Source organism: Pelodiscus sinensis, chromosome 10 (genome assembly GCF_049634645.1).
Source record: "Pelodiscus sinensis isolate JC-2024 chromosome 10, ASM4963464v1, whole genome shotgun sequence".
Classification (NCBI taxonomy): domain Eukaryota; kingdom Metazoa; phylum Chordata; order Testudines; family Trionychidae; genus Pelodiscus; species Pelodiscus sinensis.
Window position 1 is genome coordinate 46,847,576 of NC_134720.1, and position 21,803 is coordinate 46,869,378.

Below are 21,803 nucleotides of genomic sequence, written 5' to 3' on the forward strand. Positions count from 1 at the left end.
TAATCCATGTGCTCGGAGAACGAGAGTCCGAGCATGTCTGGTGGGCATTGCTGAGTCACCAGGCAAGGTAGAGTAATTCCTCTGGTGTGACCTTTGCAAGTGAGTTATTGAATTATGACTCCCTTGTAGGATAATGATTGTTGATGGTTGCTTGATCCCTTGTTCTTGTCTCTGGGGAATGTAATATTTGTGTGATTCCCCAGCTCACAGCGTAGTTTAGTGACAATCATATAGTACATTCTCATAACTTCTGTGCATTAATGATATACATATTTAGATGGAACAGTGTGTTTCAACAGATCATAACCTTTCCCCGTTACCTCACATGGCATGCTTTATATGCAAGATCACAATTATATATAGATGAGGATCTCATTACAAGATTCTTCCCCCAAATTATAGTGTCACAATCACACAAACTATTTGCCCTGGGAGAACAAAGATCTCCACACCTTTCATTAACGTGCACATTGGGTGAGGTCAAATCTTCCACCCAGGATATTCCGCAGTCAAGACACACTTCACCACATTTAAAATCATTTACATGCTTCCTCTGGCTCTGAAAGTACCACTGTTAGAACTGGGATCCGAATTGTTGTCTTTGGAGTATTTGGATGGAGTGCAGTGGCCACCCATCCCCTATCATCACTGAGTACTCAAAAAGACCATCCGCATTGTGCCTGTACCCTCCTGTCCACCCACAGAGGAGTGACTGGTTTCCCATGCCCTGGAACCCTCCGCAGCTTTCACCAGATCCATCCTGCTGGCCCTACTGGAGATCCTGGCCCTAATACCCACTCTCAGAACCCACCATTGCCTCAAGGAAAGATTCACCTCTATCCTTATCTAGATAAGGCACTTATAAGGTGCCACAGGACTCCTCGCCTCCTTATCTAGAGCACTCTCTCCAAACTGGTTATATAGGAAGAACCAGACCAGAATTGCCAAAGTAAGTTTTTTCCATCATGCTCCCCAGATGCTGCAGTGACTTCATCTTTGTCCTCACCTCCAGATGACTTTTGACTGTTCCAAGATCTCGTTCAAAGGATGGCAGACAAACTTCATGTAGGAAGTACAAGACAAACGGCATCAGCTCCAGGATATTCATCATTCCTTGGTACTAAGTAGGATTGTTTTACCAATCAACGTTTTTGTTCTTCAGCCAGCTCAAATAATTTGGTATAACCAAGCCCCACACAGGTCCACTCATAAAGGGGTAAAAAAGAAAGTCTGTATCCCAGATAAGGAGGTCTAAGTTTCTTTTCTCACAACTCCTGTCCAACTCCCTCATGGTACAAACAGCAATTGAATGGTCCAGACAACAGCATCCATGTCTTACCCCCATCTGGTAAGAAGGGTAAATGGTTGGATCTTCTGGGATGCAAGATCCAAGTCTATCCTGGAGCGAGGGAAACTGGTGTCGCGGACAGCACTATTGATGCAGCAGATACCTCAGCATGCTCAATGGCTACAGACATTGTCATGTGAAGGGAATCATGGCTTCATTCATTTTGTTTCCTGGGGAGGTACAAAATTTCATTGAGGCCCTGCCCTCCCTTTCAATTAATCACATTGTTTTAACCAGAAAACCAATGATTCCCTCCGCACCCTCAAGGATTTATGCCATACTTCAAATGCTGGGTATTTCTAGATCTGCACCCAAGCACAGATTTTTACCATCTGCCGTTTTTACAGCCATTCAAGGTTTCCCAGTTCTTCCACCAAAAACTGTATACATTTCCACAAAGGTACCAGAAGACCCATCAGTCCCATCCTCCAGGTCACAGCATTCACCCTCACACATAGTCATCTCTGACAAGAAATTTGAGGATCGTCACAATGTGTTGCTTAGAAAGTATGTAGGGTTGCCATGTGGAGTTTGGTACATATCTTCACTACATGTTACACCTAAATGTATATCTCTGCGATGGGCATCTCATTCAGCACAACTGGCCTCCACTCAACCATTTCATCCCCTTGCTCTCACCCTTCTTCAAATTAGATAGTGCTTGCTAATCACTTTAAGTGGAATAGAATAAAGACTCTCCCCTGAGGAAGAGAGGGGTTACTAATATGTAACAGGAAGTTCTTTGGGATGTGCAGTCCCTATATGTATTCCACTTCCTGCCCTCTTTCCCCTCTGCTGTGGATGTCGGATTTATGGTAGAGAAGGAACTGGAGACGTGTTCGGTCCACCCTGCCTTTTATCCTCTCCGATGAAATCATGAAGCTAAGCAAAAGCTAATTCATGGACCAGAGTTAGTTGTGGGGTTGCAAGTGGCGATCCTTGCAGTGATGAGTAGGTTGAGATAAAATAGTATTTATCCTTGTGTGACTCTCTTCTTAGTCTCTCTTAATCCCAATTTATCCTCTGTGAGTCTTGTTTCTCTGCTGTCTGCAGTTTGTGTCTTTGTGGGCTAGAGTACCCCCAGTGTCAGCATGTAGTACTACATTTTTCAAAACACCAACTCAGGTGGACAAAAGGGCCTTCACAGGCTGGATCTGGCCCACGGCCACTCTATTGCACTCCCCAGGCCAATTGTTATCTGGGTACAGGGGAACATGTGAAGTCTCCTCCAACCGCCACACACCCCTGGCAGGGCAAGGACTGGGGGCAAGAGACTTCACGTGCTCCCCCCGCCTCTAGGCCTTGACTGGCCTGGGAGGGACAGAAGGAGCATGTGAGGTCTCCTCCCATTGCGGAACCTAGCTGGTGATTCGTTCTCCCCCACCCACAGGCCAGTCAGCATCTGCAAGGGGGGGAAGCATGAGAAGTTTCCCCTTCTGGGTCGGGGCCTTAGTATTGGTGGTGCTTATGCCCTTTAGTTTCTAAAGATCAGCGGACTTTAAATTATACACTATTAACTGATTTACCTGGTATTGCTGCATCCTTCAGGGCAGGGTTTTGGGAGTCATGCAGGAGGTTGGGGGCCAGCGGCATGTTCTCTCTCCCCACAGCACCTCCCCAGCCCACCTGGGGCCTGTTTTGTGCCCAGCGCTGCAGCCAAAAGATAGAAGGGTTTAGGACAGGGTGTCTACTTACTAGTGTATTGGCTGGCAAAATGGTAGAGCCCCAACCCTGCTGGACACTCCCTTGGTGGTACAGCTGCCCCCAGTGGACACTGCAGCATAGCTCCCCACTGGGAGCAGCAAGCCTGGAAAGGCCACTCTCATATTGTGTCCCTCTGAAAGCAGCCCCTCCCTTTCCAGGTTATGGAAAACTGTCCCTTTCCTGGGGCTTCCAGTTGCCCTGGCGCAACCAAACCCTGACTTTGCTTTAAGTTAGAAGAGGAAGCTGTATACCAAATTTGGTGACCCTAGCTCTTACCATTTAGGAGTTCTTGAACAAACTGACTTTGCAGACAGACACACACAAACACAGCTACATTCTACAATATATAGATATTTATTTACTGAACATGTTTTCCTTGTTGCAGACAGAAAAATGTACTGTAGCTAAAAATTAAATGTACTCATGTCATCTCCTAAGATCTTTTAGGTAAAGCCGTCCATCATAATTTACATTGTGGATTGTTTTATTTGCATCTAAAGTAACGTGTGAAATAAGTCTATTGACAAAATAGGGTTACAGGACTTGGGAAGCAGGCCTTGCCTCCCATAGGGGAAAAGAGGAACTTTGGAGTCTGGTATTCAGATACATTTGTTGTTGAGATTCCTGTTAAACTCTGTAATTGGACATCTGTCCATTAGAAAATGAGCCGAGACAAGCTTTTTAAAAAGTGGTTAAAGCTGGATACTCTGAGAGCTCCCACTGATTCCTTTTACAGCCTCTTACAATATCACTTATTCATTCAGCGTGGTTTTCCATTTTAAAAATTGAGATAAATAGCCAACTCACTAGGTGTTTGCAAAATGATTTAGAGGTCTTTGCATAGATGGGAAATATATCAGTGATTTCAAAATTCCCCATTACTTGTCCCTTAAATAATTGTTTTGTTTCTTTGCATTTTTTTAATGCATCTCAGCAGTGCTACAGAATGAATGAGTGCTATTGCTTTGACTAAATGCTGTTTCAGTAGCTGGGTGATTGGTTAAGAGAGAAATTTAAATATAAAATGTGTTTTATTTCCACAGAGACATTAGTAAAAATGCTCTCTTGGGCTTTAAACCATTTCTTTACTGGACCATTTTGGGATTCTTTCATGCAGTTGTGTTTTTTTATGGCTCATATCTTCTGATGGGAGAAGACACTTCTCTTCTGGGAAATGGCCAGGTAAAATATTTCATAAATTGCAACATAGCATATTCGGTGATTTTTTTTCATTCAATAAACTGTGCACAATTTTTGTAAAGTCAATGTACTATAAATGTAAAAATCATACTCTATTTCAGTAAACCAGTAGGCTTCTTTTTTGAAGATTTTAAAAATTCCTGCATTGCTGAATAAATATAAAATATGCTTTACCATTATTCCTTTATATTATAGGCAGTAGAAGATCTTAACACTGAGGAAATTCAAGTGCAGACAACACAGCAAAACAGATTATTTAAATGATGATCTGTTGGTGCTTGGATGTTTGTCCAGAATTAGATTCTATCTGCTTTATTTCTTTTATTTCTCTAATTATTATGGTTTTATATGTGAAAGTCAGCTGACACAGACTACTTATTCAAGCATGCTGCGTGGCTCATTGATTATTCTATATGTGAACTTGATATTCACATTAAAATTACATATTTGATCAAGATTTTTTAAAGGAAAAATTACATACTGAAAACAAAAATAAAATTAACTGAGTTGAATTGCTCTAAGTATGCTTTTTCACATTTTCCCCAAATTTGGGTCATTCTGAAACTTCTTGAACCAAATAACGTATTTATTATCTTTTATAAAGCTGTGGTGGACAGTGACCTAGTACTCCATACTACTTATTTTGTTGTACAGTTGCTTCCTAATAAATATTAAAAAATTCCGTAGCAATATGACTGAACTAGAGCAGGTTTTTAAATACATCATCTTTTACTACAAATATGAATTTTAAATACAGTAAAGACATACAATCACCAAATTACTTATTCACATCAGACACAGAAAAATACCACAATATTAAAGTAAATAGTAATATTATCAAAGTGTAGACTTTCTGTACCTCCAAGGATGGAGGTGTTTATGTGTAATGCTCTGTCATCTTCAGTCCAAATTCATTGACAGTTGAAATAGATTTGATTACAGGTTTTCATGTAATATTAGATGTATTACTGATTTTTTTTAAATTTTATATGTAAAAATGGGGTCGTTTTGGTGATTTTGTTTTGTTTTATAGTAATGGAAAACCAAGCATTAAAAGAGAGACCCTTCCAGATCAGCATTTCTGTTTTAGTCACTAACAGAATTTCAAACAATCCTTTAGAGTGCTCTGAAGTATGATTTGATATTTATTAAGATAATAAATAGAAAACCTTGTGCAACTCTTAATTGTCAGAGTAATTCTCCATAATTGTGTATCTTTATTCAAAAAAGTCCCGTTGAAAGCATGTGATGAAAGACTTCTTTTGAAGTTGTCACAGAACCAGCATATGATTATTCAAAATGTCATTGTTTAACATCTCTGTAACTTGAGGACATCAGTAGCTCAGCCAAAGCTTTTGGGTCTATTACAGGAGTGTGTGGGCAAGGTTCTGTGCCACTGTGCAGGAGGTCAGACTATGTGATTTTAGGATGGTCTCTTCTGGCCTGAATGTTTGAATCTGAGTCCTATTGGTTCTGTGTAAATTATGAAATTGTAGACTGGCTTAGTGACTTAAACAATTTTTCATAATCATTATTCACTCTTTTAGCTAGTCTTTTGTGAATCATTTTGGCAGTTTCTTTGATATTATTGGGCAGCTGCTGCTTCTGTATGACTAGGATTTAGTGTGAGAAACAGTATTTATTCTACAAGTGGCTGTACAGATTTGATATTCCTTACATTCAATTACTTACTATGTCTATTGCCTTCAGTGAGATTCTTGGCTTATGTCTGTGTTTCTCAAACTGTGGGTGCCAACCCCCGGGGGGGTCGCGAGCAACTTAGAGGGTGGTTGCAGTATCACAAAATTTGAGAACCCCTGGCTTATGTACCTTAGTATTGAATGCCAAATAACAGGAAAACTAAGTCCTACTCTAGAAGTTAGATGTTTCTCCTTGCAGCAAATAATTTCTACAAAGAGAGCTATTTGACTTAGTAACTTTGTTATGGAAGATATATCTCTTCTCAGGGTAAATGTGAACCTGTAACCCAATCTCAGTGACCTTGTTTCCATCCACTGGCCTATGTTAAATAAGTTTGTGGTCTCCCTCTAGGATGCAGGGAAACTCTCATTTCCACTATCTACATATTGCCTATTTTAAGAAGAAAGAAGATTTCAGACTTTGAGACTGTAATCCAGCACCTTAGAATCATAGAATCATAGGACTGGAAGGGACCTCAAGAGGTCATCGAGTCCAGCCCCCCGCCCTCAAGGCAGGACCAAGCTCCACCTACACCATCCCTTACAGATGTCTATCTAACCTGTTCTTAAATATCTCCAGAGAGGGAGATTCCACCACCTCCCTTGGCAATTTATTCCAATATTTGACCACCCTGACAGTTAGGAATTTTTTCCTAATGTCCAATCTAAACCTCCCCTGCTGCACTTTAAGCCCATTACTCCTTGTCCTGTCCTCAGAAACCAAGAGGAACAAATTTTCTCCTTCCTCCTTGTGACACCCTTTTAGATATTTGAAAACCGCTATCATGTCCCCCCTTAATCTTCTTTTTTCCAAACTAAACAAGCCCAGTTCATGAAGCCTGGCTTCATAGGTCATGTTCTCTAGACCTTTAATCATTCTTGTCGCTCTTCTCTGTACCCTTTCCAATTTCTCCACATCTTTCTTGAAATGTTTGTAAAATTAATTTCTGTGAATACAATCATTTTATTTTGCAGTATGACGGGTTTTTAGGTCTTCCAAATGAGTGTTGTCACTGATGGCAGGAATTGTCAATATGTTATATTCTGTATACCTGTGCCATAGACTTCTCAAAAACAAAGAGTAATCCTGTGGCACCTTAGGCCTGCTCTATGCTAGGACCTTAGAGCGAAATTAGGCGCCCCCCAAGGTTGATTTTGTAAGTGATGTGTCCACACTACCAAACCCTTTATTCTGGAATAAGGGCCCATGGAATTCAAACTCTGTAGTCCTGATTTTCATGAGGAATAATGCTATTCCCAAACTTGTAAGTCCTAAATAACGTTCGTATGGATGCTCCAGCGCTGTTAATTTGAACTAATTGGCCTCTGGGAAAACTCCTGGGGCTCTGAGTCCGAAGTTGCACATCCTCATTAACAGAGCCTGCCTTGGACTACATTCAGTACTTCCCCATAGTGAGGACATGGATCTTTGAATTTATAGTCTTCTAGAGAGTGTGTGTGTGTGTGTGTGTGTGTGTGTGTGTGTGTGAGAGAGAGAGAGTGTGAGAGAAAATAAATAAATAAATCGTGCTTTCTTGGGCAAAACCCACACACATACACAGAGTATCATGTGCTTTCTTGGGCAAAAACCCACTTCTTTATATGAGCTTGAGTGGAGAAAATTCATTCTTGCTTAAGCCTCAGTAAAGCTTCCATTCATAGCTTCCACTTATGGCAGTCAGTTGTTTATAAAAGGCATCTTGATTGTTCCCATAGTTCTACAGATCCCGTACTGTAAGGATGTGAGCAATACCCCATCTTCCTATTAAAGATGTTAAGGGGCGGGTATTTAACTAATGGTGCAGTTGACACAATTTGTGTCGACTACACAATTAGTTGATAAGGGGAAGCATTCTGCAGAGCTGTAGCAGGGCATAACTCCCAGAGCTGGAACTGAGCAGTCCCAGCTTGCACCGGCTCTGGGACTGCTGTAACTCTGTGTTTTAGATGTGGTAAGAGCTGCCAGACTCTTCCTACATTTAAAAGGCAGAGCTGCAGTGGTCTGGGATCAGGCATGAGTGCTCAGTCATAGCTTGTTCCAGCTCTGGGAGCCATCCACACTGCGACTCTGCATTTTTAAAGTGGTGATATTACAGCTAGCTAAAGTGCCTGTCCATTTATGAGATGTTTGACAGGCATTAAAATAGTTGAACCTCTGAGCAAAATATCATTACTAATTGAGCAAAGATCAGATGACTTTCTGCTTGTGCATTCATATATACCTTGCGTTTGAATTTTATTGAATAAAAAACGTTTTTCAGTATTGCGCTTCCCCTCTGGACCAATGCATTTCTGAGCAGTTACTGGTTTAGGTAAAAAATTATTTTTACATCAAAGTGCCTAAGTATAGACTTTAATGGTAGACTTTTATAGCACCAAATGGAATAATTTACTTTGTAAATAGATAACAAATGGTTAGCTTCAGTAACACCGGAGGTAAATAAAATGCGTGTTTGAGGTTTAATAACCTTACATCGTGACACACTGTACTTCAACTTGATCTTTTAGTTCTACTTTTTTCCCCCTTTTTCATGCTGTGCATGTCGTCAGATATTGAAACCTAACAGGCAAATGGTAAGATTTACGTTAAAAGAAGAGAAGATGATACAAAATATTATATCTGGTATTCCACAAAATTAAAGGATGCAGCATCTATTCTATGTAAATACTTTCAAAAATAAAAATGGTGGCAAGAATTAGTTTGTATTTTTCATTGTAGCTGTACAGCCATGAAGGGTGATGTAAATAAGACCCTTTCTTTCATGGGCCATTCATAATAGCAGTTGTTTGATCTCATAGGAAGCTGAAAAATTATTTTTCTCCCTCATATAACAAGGCACCAGATGTAGGGGATACACTTGAGTTTGTTTTTCCTTTGTTTGCAAAATCAGTCCTCTCTGACAAGAGCTGCAACTATGTTAATCCTAGCTTTTTACTTGGTGAACTAAGCCATCAACTCCAAGATGATGTATTTGGTTGCATATCTGCAAATAGTGGCTTCCTGCACTATCCATGCTTGTCTACTTCTAATGGTAAAGAAATGAAATTTACAAATATCCTGCTCTCCATCATCAAGTATTCAGTGTCAGTCACCATTACATGTAGGGGCTGCCAAGCCTCTTCAATTTCAGTACCTGCTTGTTCATGAGAATGGTATAGGCAGGCAAGTAGAAGGGTGACGTGTTTGTGCAGCATGCAGGTACACAGTTGAAACAAACACAGCATCCTTGCCTTTTATTAGAGCTGGGATTCTAACATTGTTGGAGAATTTGTTCTGAGGTCTGATAATTTAGTATATTGGGATGGGATGGTGAAAGTGGTGGATACTTTAAAGGTATTTTAGAGTTGGGATTAAATTTTCAGTTTATCGTCCTGGAAACTGTCATTCTTTTCTTCATGTTTCCTTTGAAGAACATAACAGCACCATTATTTTTGAATTATGAAGACAGTGGTTTGGAAAAACTAAACCCTCCCGAGATGCTGCATTTTAAAAATAACCTTTAATGTTAAACTTCAAAATAGAGGAGTTTCTGCTATAAACTCTGAAGTGGAATACTTTACCATCAATTAGTCATGGCTAGCTGAATAATTGGTTGATTAGTAACTTCATTTTCCTAACATCTCATTTTATGGTTTGCTTTTGTCGTCATCTGCTCTAGATTTGTAGCATTTGTCGTCATCTGCTGTAGATTTGTAGTAAGGAGAAAGATTCCTTGCTGGTGGAATGTAAATTTTGTGAGTCTTAATAGGAATTATATTTTTTTCCTTTGTGGTATGTGCTGTACTCTTCTTGCTCTACTAACTCTACTTAGTCAATCACAGGTTTCATTAGTGTAGTTAGTTTCAAATAGGTATAATTTAGTACAACTGCTTTTAATTGATTTTATTGAATGACTTCTGTTTTTGTATTTTATTTAGATGTTTGGAAACTGGACTTTCGGTACTTTGGTCTTCACTGTTATGGTGATAACTGTTACAGTGAAGGTACAGTAGCATATTTACCTTCCATTTTGAGAAATGTAGGCAAATACAGAATAATTTGTCAGTTTAAAATTGGTTTCTTAGTTGTATATGAGTGGTAAATAATTCCTTTCTCTGAGGGTGTTAGGCTCTCAGTGTTGACTTCCTGTATATTGAAAGATGTTTACTGGTTAACTTTGAAAGTAAATGCAAATAATTTGAAAATAACATAGTATTTTCATATTAATAAACTAAAACCTATTTAGATCATTTTCTAAATGTGTTCTTTGTTTTTAGATGGCTTTAGAGACTCATTTCTGGACTTGGATAAATCATTTTGTTACCTGGGGCTCCATTGTATTTTATTTCATATTTTCCTTGTTTTATGGGGGAATTATCTGGTGAGTGATTTTTTCTTTTTGTCTGTATGTGCATATTAATACAATAGGAAGACAGAGTGTTGCTTCTGGTGTTTGGTAGATCCTGTACTATAGCTATTAAATTCTTTATACATTTAAAAGGGGAAAAGGAATGGGGTTTTGCCCCTTTCTTTCAATCTAGAGCTTGTTACTCCTAACATATAATGTACAACTTTGCAGCCTTTCATGTATTTGTTCCACACCTGAAGCAAATGTGTTAATGAATTCTAGAACTCTGAAATTAATTGTATTTTTTCTAAGTTTACTTATTTTGGGGGTTTTGTTTGTTGTTAGTTAAATAAAACTCTAGTGAGTAACATTTTGAGTAACATTTTTCTTGGGAGAAGAGTTACACGGTTTTGAGCTGAATTAATAATTAATATTTCTCAAGCACTGGTGGTCCATTGATGGCATGTTGCATGGTGACAATCTATTTCCATGTCTCCTTGTGACTGCCCTTCATAACATTGCATTTTATAAATGTTGTTTCATTACATTACAATAGATATATATTCCTATTTTATAGCTAGGAAAACTGAGAATCATAGAATCATAGGGTTGGAAGAGACCTTAGGAGATCAAGTCCAACCCCTTGCCCAAAGCAGGACCAAACCTCAATTAAACCATCCCAGCCAAGGCTTTATCAAGCCGGGACTTAAAAACTTTTAGGGTTGGAGATTCATCACCTCCCTAGGTAACCCATTCCAGTGCTTCACTGCCTCCTAATAAAATAGTTTTTCCTAATATTGAACCTAAACCTCCCCCCACTGCAATTGAGACTATTGCTCCTTCTTCTGTCATCTGTCAACACTGAGAACAGCCTCTCACCATCCTCTTTGGAACCTCTCTTCAGGTAGTTAAAGGCTGCTATCAAATCCCCCCTCACTCTTCTCTTCCGTAGACTAAATAAGCCCAAATCTCTCAGCCTCTCCTCATAAGTCATGTGCTCCAGCCCCCTATAATTTTCATTGCCCTCTTCTGGACTTTCTCCAATGCATCCCCATTCTTTCTGTAATGGGGGTGGGGTGGGACAGAACTGGACACAATACTCCAGATGTGGCCTCACCAGTGCCGAATAAAGGGGAATAATCACTTCTCGAGAACTGCTGGCAGTGCTCATCCTAATGCACCCTAATATGCTGTTAGTCTTCTTGTCTATACCGGCACACTGTTGACTCATATCCATGAGGTTTGGGTAGATGAAATTAGTCATACAAAGTCCTATGGATCAGTGTCATAAGCTTCAGAGGTTGACCTTAACAATTTTGGATGACTGTTTTCCAATTCTCAGCATGCTGTGCTGTTGACTCAGTCTGTTTCATATAATGTTTCTGGAAACTCTTTTGCCTGCTACTGTACTGTGGGTGCCTTCTCTGACAAGCCATTTACCTCTTTCTGACTAAACTTCTCACACCTATTTCATACACATGAATGCTGAAAAATGTAGACCATTCTCTTTGAAAATACACATTTTCACTTCACTGTGCAAGGCTCACTGTGTCAAATATGAAAGATGAACTGATTATCTGAAAGTTATAGAACTAATTGGTAAATAGCTAATGTTAGTTTAACAATCAAAATACTTTAAAGACTAGTAATGTCCCTTTTCAAAATCCTGCACTCTTTTCATTTCTGGCTCTACAGATATCTTATGCAAATTTCACATTACTGTACCAGTGTGGAACCATGCACAATTGGGAAATCCATGACATACAGGGAAGCAATTTTTCTGTGATGGTGTCCTTCATTGTTTTGTTGAGGAGCTGTTTTAACGTGTTCCAGGAGCTCCAAAGAAGCTCATCCTCTTTTAGCAGCTGCAGCCAGGATGAATTAAAATAGCATGTTCCCAAAATTCCCTAGCCAGACTCTCCCCCAGTCCACACCATTCAGTGTTTAGCTGCCCTGTGCCACTTTCCAACTACTAGACTCCCCACAGTGGACTCGCCCATTTCTGGGTCACTAACCTCTGAGTTACTCTGGTGGACATGCTAAAACAGGGTCAGATTTAGCAAATTAACTTTGTGTAATTTGTATTTTTAATATTTTCTCTAATTACCCTTTCTCTAATTTTTAGGCCATTTTTGCACACTCAGGACATGTACTTTGTATTTGTTCAGTTGCTGTCAAGTGGTTCAGCTTGGTTTGCCATAATCATCATAGTTGTCACTTGTTTGTTTCTTGATGTTGTGAAGAAAGTGCTGTGCAGACATCTACAACCAACGAGTACGGAAAAAGCTCAGGTAAATGTTATGGTTTTATATAGAAGTGATCAACCATTAAAAGACGAATTTTATTAAATTCAATCTTGTAAGTGGATGACTGTTTAATCCTTCTCTGAATAAATGACACAATATCATTTTCTCTGCAAAAATTTAAATGGCTGTGATGCTGCAGTATGTAAAATAGTGCTCTCATTTGAAAAGGTTATTAATTTAAATTAGGTAGATCTATTTAATGCTATCATCTGAGCAGAGTTTAAATGAAGCTGTTACTGTTGCAAAGAGTGATGACTTTTGTACTATAACTGAATAAACCATTTCTGAGTAAAGTGAGCTCACAGTCTTGCCGACACACAATGAGTCTTTAGCTTGCTAGGCTACATGTTTTGTAAAGAGTTGCACTGTTTTAAAGCGAATAGCAAAATTTACTCTTGTTTTGAAACTGAACAGAGTCTCTGGATCTATTAATTGCCTTTTGAGTGGCTATTATGATATGCAATAGTTTCTAAGGTGCAACAGGACTACTACCTGCTAGTGAAATTATGTAAACTAACTAAAAAAATAATATTGTGAACGTTCATGTGTAAAACCCACTTCATCAGATGAGCTGGAGTGGAAGTAACAGAAACCACACCCCGACACAATGACTTTTCTTGGTTTCTGTTACTTTTTTGCTGTTGTATAATATTGCTCTTAAGTATCTGTCAGTTGTACTAATGAGGCTAATTAAGAGTGCTGGAAGTGTCCCATTTGCTTCAGATTGGGGGTTTGTCTGTAGGCAAGGATTGGCCTGTCTCTTTCAGCTTGTGAGTGAGGCATTTTCCAGGCTAAGTTGTAGATTGTCAATGATGCACTAGAGGGGTTTAAGCTGGGGGGGCTGAAGATGATGACCAGTGGTGTTCAAAAATGCTTTCCAGCAGCCACACATCACACCTTGGATACACTCACCCAGGGAGCTACCCTTGCAACGAACTCTGTTGCCAACTCTGTCCACATCCAAGTGACACCATCACAGGACCTAACCACACAAGTTATAACATCAGAGAAGCATACACCTGCACATCCTCTAATGTGAAATATATCAAATGCCACCAATGCCCCTTTGCCTTTTATATTTGCCAAACTGGACAGTCTCTGCAACAAAGGATAAATGGACACATCAGAAATGGTAACACACACAAACCTGTAGGGGAACATTTTAACATACCTGGTCACTTAATCATTGATTTTAAAATAGCCATTATTAGAGAGAGAGATTGATCTACAAATTTGACACTGTTACCCTGGGCTTGAACAAAGACCTTAACTGGATGTTGCATTATAAAGCCAATCTCCCCTGCCTTTAACAACTGACCTTTTATATCATAAACCAAGAATGAGACACTTCTAGCCCACTTAATTAGCCTCAACAGCATCGTTCCTATAATTGACAGGTACTTTTTTTTTTTTACTGTTATATATGTCTTGGTTTCTCTTATTTACATTTCAGCTCATCTGATGAAATGACTTTTGCCCACAGAAGCTCATGCTACTATATATTTTTGTTAGTCTCTAAGGTGCCACAGGACTACTTATTGTTTTTAAAGTTATAGACTAATGTGGCTACTCCTCTGAGACTTTTTCACTAGCATGTAGTGTGGCAAAATAGTTTAATAGCAAATATTTATTAATATTACTAGATAGAAATACATATTTCTCCATTGTACGCTCATAAAACATACTCCATAATGCAAAATAGAGTTTCATAAGATGCCGGTTATGACTTATGCCTCATATAGACTGTGTGACTAACGATTATCCAGTTTAAGAAAACTTTGTATTAAAATGCGAGAAGGGGCCACTCCTGCCATCTTGTCTGAGTTGCTGTATAACAGAGCATAGGACTTCCTGAATAAATCTTCATTTGAACTAAAACATATTTTTTAGAAAAACATCCTATCTTGATTTTAAAATGTTCCGTGATAGAGAAATCACTAACCCTTGATAAGTAGTTCTATTGGTTAATTACTGTCATTGTTAACTATTTGCACCTTATTTCTTATCTGACTTTGTTCAGCTTCTAGCCAGTGGATGATATACCTTTTTGTACTAGATTAAGGTGCGCTCTTATCACATTTATGTTCCCTGTGTAAATACTGACAGATCGATCAAGTTGCCCCTTAATCATTTTATCTACTTAATAGATTGAGCTGAAGTCCTTGATTCTTTCACCGTAAGAAATGTTTTCTAGTCCATTAATCATTCTTGTGGCTCTTGTCTTAACTCTATAATTTATCAAAATCCTTCTTGAATTGTAAATGCCAGACTTTATATAGGGCCATATTGAAACACACATTAGTTACTTGCTTCTGGCTTACCATGTGATCCAGATTGTTTTGTATCAATGATAGTCTTCTTTATTTACACGCTCCTAATATTTGTGTCATCTGCACACTGTGTCAGTAATTATTTTGTTTTCTTTCACGTTATTGATAAAAATGTTGAATAGTTTAGGGACAAGAACCGAACCCTGAAAACTCCTAGTAGATTCACAACTATTTTGTATTATGTTTTTGAGACCCTTTTCTTAGACACATTTAATCCGATTATTGTGTTCCATGTTCCAAAATGTGTTGATACTAAGTCAAATTCCTTACAGAAGTTTAAATATATTGCATAAGCACTATTACCTTTACCAACCAAACTTGTAATCTCGTTAAAAAAAACAAGTTTGTTTGACAAGATCTGTTTTCCATAAACCTATGTTGATTAGCATTAATTTAATTGCCCTCTTTTAATTCTTTATAATTTGGGTCCTATATCAGCCATTCCATTATTTTTCCTAGGATCAGTGTCATGGGTCTATAGCTATCCAGGCTGTCACACTGACTCTTTTTTAAAATATTGGTATCACATTAGCTTTCTTCCAGTGTTCTGTGATGTATCCAACATTTTTAAGGCATAATGTAAATCAACAGTAATGATCCAGAGAACTCTTGGATACAAGTTACCTGGACCTGTTGGTTTTTAAATGTCTGGTTTTAGTAGTTGCTGTTTAACATCCTCCTCAGTTACTGTTCAAATGGAAAATATTTCTTCATCATCATTATCACATCTAGTTTTTTCCCAAATACAGATGAAATATTTATTAAACACATCTGCCCCTCTGCATTATTAACAGTTAGAATCATAGAATCATAGGACTGGAAGGGACCTCGAGAGGTCATAGAGTCCAGCCCCCTGCCCTCAAGGCAGGACCAAGCTCCGTCTACACCATCCCTGACAGATGTCTATCTAACCTGTTCTACCACATCTGTATAGTAATGCACCAATTCCATTGTTACAGGATTCCTTTAGTTCCTAAAAGACTTTAAAAAATAAACAAAAAACCCTTCTTAGTTTCCTTGACTCAGTTAGCCATCAATTTTTGCTTATGTCTTTCTTTTCCCTTTTGTCAATTTTCAGGAGTTCCCAGCTTCTGGTTTCCATTCATTACTATAAATCTATTTTAAATCTCACTTCATCTTTCAGTAAAATATTTGTTGTTGTTGTGATTACATGCTTATAGGCATGGCCTGTCATGTTACCTAAGAAAAAAGAATGATACTATCAACACTTTTCCTGTGATAGTTTTATGGTAGGTATATGTTTTGGTTAGTGTATTTTATTTTCCTTTCTCTGGTAATAGGTAGCAGATTTAAATGTATTAAGTAGTAGATTTAAAACAAACAAAAGGATGTCTTTCTTCATACAATGCACACTGAACTTGTGGAACTCCTTGCCAGAGGATGTTGTGAAGACCAGGACTTCAATGGATTTCAAAAAAGAACTAGATACAGTCATGGAGGGTAGGTTAATCCGTGACTATTAGCCAGGTTGACTAGGAATAGTAAATAGCCTCTGTTTGTCAGAAGCTGGGAATGGGTAACACTTGATGGTTGCCTGTTCTGTTCATTCCTTCTGGTGCACCTGGTATTGGCCATTGTCGGCAGACAGGATACTGGGCTAGATAGACCTATGGTCTGACCAGGTATAGTCGTTCTTATGTTACAGTAGTACTGGCAGTTTTACAACATCTGCATTAGTGCGACTGTGTTCTGCAGAAGTACCTTTTGCTGTGAATACTGACTTCAGTTGCACTAGACCAACCCACAGGCCAGATGCATTTCACCAAGGTTAACCTCTGGCAGGCTGCCACGTGCTTTATTTACCTGCAGATGTGCAGGTACAGCTGCTCGCAGCTCCTGTTGACTGTTGATTAACGTTCTTGGCCAATGGGAGCTACGGGAAGTAGCTTGGACGGGGATGCTGCTTCCCGTAGCTCCCATTGGTCAGGAATGGCAAACTGCAGCCAACAGGAGCTGCGAGTGGCCATACCTTCAGACACATAGGTAAATAAAGCAAGCTGCATGTAGGTTGCTTATTGCCCATTTCTGGATTAGACCATCAGCTAAACTGCAAAAAATTCATATGCTGTTGTTACTCTTTAATGGTGGTAACTGCTTAATCACATGTAGCTGCTTACTGTGTGCATGGGTGTCTTTTGAAGTGTAATTATGGTTGGAAAAGTAAATTTGCAAAAGCGGGACCTTATTTAATGGATCTCTCCATAAATTCAGAAATACACTTGTGTCTTTCAACAGTTGCAATCTGTGTGTCAGGTTCTGTCATTCTTTATGAGCAGTTCTTGGGACTACGCTGAGATCATTAAATCCATTGGAATAATCAAGTCAGTGTGTAGTTGACTATACAATTAACCAATAACCCTAGGCTTATTGGTTAATCTTGTTGATTACATGCATCCCCCCGATTGCTTCCTCTGTGGGTAGCAGGAGTCGGTACTTGGAGGAAGCTGGTTTATAAGCTCATTCCCCTCCAGCACCAGATCCACAATGCCGTGTGCCCCTTCACCCCCGCACTACTGTCTCTATCAGAGGCAGAAGTGGTGGGGGTGGGCAGGGGAGGCTACCACGAAGCAGCCTCTGTCCTCAGCGGACCCTGGTGCCCCACCGACAGAGGCTGCTTGCAGTAGCAGCTGCCCCTGTTGACAGGGTGTCAGAGTTCCCTGTGGACAGAGGCTGCTCCGCAACCCATGGACCCTCCCCTTCCCGTTCCCCTCCCCCCCACCCCTCCCGACAGATGCCTTAGTGCATTTTGAAATTAAAACTACAAGTTGGACCTCGCTGGTCCCAAACACTGGGATTTGCCAGACCTGGGGAGGTTCCTCCTTTCCTGATCCGGGCTGCAGGCCTGCCCCTTCTGCTGCTTCTCCCCCTCCCCCCCTCCCCCCCGGGCTTTCTAGATGCCACCAGCCCTGCTGCTCCCTGAGCCAGAGTGCCATGGCCAGAGCTCTGGAGCTGTGGCAGAGCACTATGGCAAGGGCCGGAGCTCCGCAGCCACCTGGTGCTGGAGCCAGATGGCTACGGAGCTCTAGTCCAGCTGGGCTTGTGACCAGAGCTCCCTGGCCGCTACTGGGGCTGGAACTCCATGGCCACAACTGAAGTCAGAACTCCCCATCATGCCGCCTCCCCCCAAAACCCACACGCACTGGGGCTCCCAGCTGAGTTGTGGCCCTCCTGTCCTGCTGCAGACCTCCCTGTTTCTGGGCTCTGTGGTCCAGGAACATCTGTGGTTGGTGCCAGACAGGTGTTGCTGGACCAGGGAGTCCCAGTTAAAGGGGGGGGGTACAACCTGTAGTTTTAGGTCAGGGGAAGGAAATAGTATTATGTGCAGTAATCTCTAATTTTTAAAAATGGAGTTGTAGGGCTTTCATCACCACCTATCTTTCAATTCTAAAATATTGCATTGGGAGAAATAAGGAAGCTTAAAGTAGGTTTTCTTAACTTGGTATGCAAGAGATAATAATTGTCCCAGTAACTCTGAAAATGAATAAACAAAGTTAATAGTTTATTTCACAAATTATAAATACTGCCACCAAAATAATTGTTCTCCAAAGACCAATTCCTTTCTGCACATAGTTAATTGTTGAGGCATTTTGTAAGATCTGATGAACTACATGAGAGAAAAATCTGAAAAATAACATTAGACAGTGCTTTAACAGCTGGCTTACAATGTACGTGTTAAGGTATTGTAATCAAGAGCTACAATCTAATAAGCTCTTAGCCTTAGTGCATTTTGAAAGCCAAATTAATTAAAAACTTAGTAGAAAAGGCAGTGGGGCTTGAGAATGGCTTTCATAGTCGGACAAACATGACACACACACACCCATCCCAGGTATACACTGAATGTGTATAACTTCTTAGCCATGTTCCAAGATTTCTGCCCAATATTGCAATGAGATCATAATTCTGTGTTTGACTTCTATCACATGCCATGAAAGTAGCTGCTGTAAGCTTTTGCATTCAGAACTTGACTGTAATATCATATAGGAAGAAATGGCAACTAGGGGATCATTCCCAGACAAAATATAAATCTTTTGGTAAAAAGCAGAAATTGCAGTTTTAATGGGGAGGTGGGAAAGTGTTAAGGACAACAGGAGAAGTATGCCTCAGAGTATTTCCAGGGTTTTTCCCCTCATCATGAAAGTTAAGGGGCACTTTTTAAACATGGAAACAATGAAGAGTAAATCGATTTGGTGCCAGGAACAGTCTTGCAAATATCGTTCTCATTTGTGTTCGGTGTATAAAATATATTCCAATAAATAACAATGTCCTTTACAACCCTGTCCTGTGTCTTTCTCTTAGAAAAATACTACTTTTTACTGACTTGTATGTTCCATCCCTTCTCTGTCCACTTATAGATATACTCCAACAGAGTTGCTTTAAGTGACGAGTTCATCGCACTGCAGCCATTGTCCAGGGCAAGGAATCAGCTGAGCAAAATTAGGTAGAGTAGGAGGGACAGTTCCCCATCAACTCTTATGCATGTTGAAGGTCAACTAACCAGCACTGAAAAAAATGGGAAGAGGCATGAATATTAGAGTGGGATGAGAGGCAGTATCTATAGTAGAAATTCATTCTATTTGGCATCTTTCTTGGCTTTGCTCTGTGTTTTTGAGGCCAGTTGCTTCTCATAAGTAGCATGTATTAGACATTTCTTGTAGGAGACTATCGCTAGCATGATGCTCAATTTAGAGAATACAGTTCTAGTCTTTCTTGCATCCAGTTTAAAATAACCACGATTTCTAGCATGGTTCCAATGCTTTTGCTTTGTGTAGTCAAAATTAACAGTGCTTTCTTTCTGCATGTTCGGTAACTACTGCTTCATAAGACCACAACAGTAAGGTCCTTGTGTTTTAGGCAGCAGTTTCTTGCTAACTGCCCATCTTAATTTGCTTTCACTTGTGCCATAAGAACATAGAACATTGTCTTTTGTTATGTAGTAAATATACATTTGTGCTGCAACTAAGATTTTTCATGCTCTTGCTTTTGTTAGTGCATCTATCAAGTTGAATGTCTATTTTCAATGCATTATGGGTGTCTGTGTCTTTAAAGATATTTGGGAGTAAATTGTATGAAATATTGAAAGACTGAAGTGTACCTGTCTGCTGTCTAGGTAAAGTACTAAGATGCTGAAACTTTTATAATGCATTTGGTCTTAGTGTATGAAGTGCTATAGAAATGTGATTCACATTTTAAAAGACTAAAACATGCACAAAAATAAAGGGTTACACCATCGTTCCAGCCTTACTCAGCCCTCCACTTTTGCAGCAACAAAAAAATTAAAAGCCCATTTTTGTTCATACAGTGATTGTCTAAGTCTAGGATTGTGCCTGTAAATCAGGACTAGGACATCCATGTAACCAACATTGAAGGAGTGAAAGTACATCCTTTAAAATAGAGGAAACTGACACATGCAAAGGTAGTGGTGTCATATTTTAAACAAATAATTGCGACAATTAACACTTAAAAACCTGAGATCGCAGTTGCAGGCTCTATGGTTTCTCTGTCAGGATGAGTAATATCACTTCGAAGAGAGATTTGAAATAATTTCATTCTTTTCCATTATTATCATATGATGGTACTTGTAATGCAACTCACTCTTGCAGAAATACCAGGAAGTCTGTAGCTTAGATCCCTGAGTATCATAGGGAGTCAGTCTTATTGAAACTTGAGCACAAGTTAACTTTTAAAGAAAGGTAAGTTGGCAGTATTTTTCCATTTAATTAATTTTACCAACTTGTTCCCCCCCCACTCCCCTCAAAAGTGCTAGAATTTAACTTTTTGGCCGATCAATGTATGTAAACACTTCATCTTTTTAAAGTCCAGCTAAAACATATTTTCAGTGCAATGAGTAACTTTGGACACGCATAGTAGCATACTCTGCACAGAAGGGCTGCGTCTAGACTGGCAAGTTTTTCCGCAAAAGCAGTTGCTTTTGCGGAAAAACTTGCCAGCTGTCTACACTGGCCGCTTGAATTTCCGCAAGAACACTGACAATCTCATGTAAGATTGTCAGTGTTCTTGCGGAAATATTATGCTGCTCCCGTTCAGGCAAAAGCCCTCTTGTGCAAATGCTTTTGCACAAGAGGGCCAGTGTAGACAACGCGGTATTGTTTTGCGCAAAAAAGCCCCGATCGCGAAAATGGCGATCGGGGCTTTCTTGCGCAAAACCGTGTCTAGATTGGCACGGAGGCTTTTCCGCAAAAAGTGTTTTTGTGGAAAAGTGTCCGTGCCAATCTAGACGCTCTTTTCTGCAAATGCTTTTAATGGAAAAACTTTTCCGTTAAAAGCATTTGCGGAAAATCATGCCAGTCTACATGTAGCCAAGGAGTAAATGGATAAACAAAATATTTGTATGAATTCTTAAACACGGAGTACAGTTTTGCAGTTATATTATCAGATATTCAGGGAAAATTAAAGCTCTCTATAGATGCTGCATTGTAATGTGTTTTAAATTAGTAAAACATAAATAGTTGAATGAGTATACCTGTAAATTTAAGATGTCCCCATTTACAATAAATGATTAATGAAGCAGATTCTCAGGTAAGCCAAAAATTCTCAAACTGCAAAAATCAAATAACATTGTGCCAACCTATGACACAGGTTTATTTACATACATAAAGTGTTCAGGAAGTTGCCCAGTACACTGGGCATCAGCTGAGATTAGCTGCCTTTAGGGCACTTTGAGATGCAATATAATACAATTGTGTAAGATGCAATATAACACAAAATGATTTAACAAATTGGGTGGCAGATGTATCTCTGGGATGAAAATAGGTGACTTCAAAAGTTTATTTTCAATAGGGAAGAATAAATGCTATGGCTTTATAATGCCATTGTTAGTTAAGGTTTTGATTCAGCTTACTCCCCAA

General features: G+C 39.5%; 1 protein-coding gene across 6 annotated transcripts in view; it reads left to right on the forward strand.

The window, feature by feature from the left end:
* ATP11B (ATPase phospholipid transporting 11B (putative)) overlaps nt 1-21,803 on the forward strand; it is a 109,960-nt gene that overhangs the window by 72,868 nt on the left and 15,289 nt on the right. For 4 of the 6 annotated variants that reach the window (XR_012906317.1, XM_075938047.1, XM_075938048.1 and 1 more), the window contains exons 25-28: nt 4,096-4,234; nt 9,871-9,936; nt 10,210-10,313; nt 12,406-12,571. Coding sequence is in view for 5 of the 6 variants with exons in the window: in XM_075938047.1 (XP_075794162.1) it covers nt 4,096-4,234; nt 9,871-9,936; nt 10,210-10,313; nt 12,406-12,571 (475 nt within the window). In the remaining variant the exon portion in view is untranslated. Of the gene's footprint in view, nt 1-4,095; nt 4,235-9,870; nt 9,937-10,209; nt 10,314-12,405; nt 12,572-19,289; nt 19,376-21,803 lie in introns of all 6 variants that reach the window. The other 2 variants (XM_075938049.1, XM_075938050.1) reach the window with 1 other exon arrangement.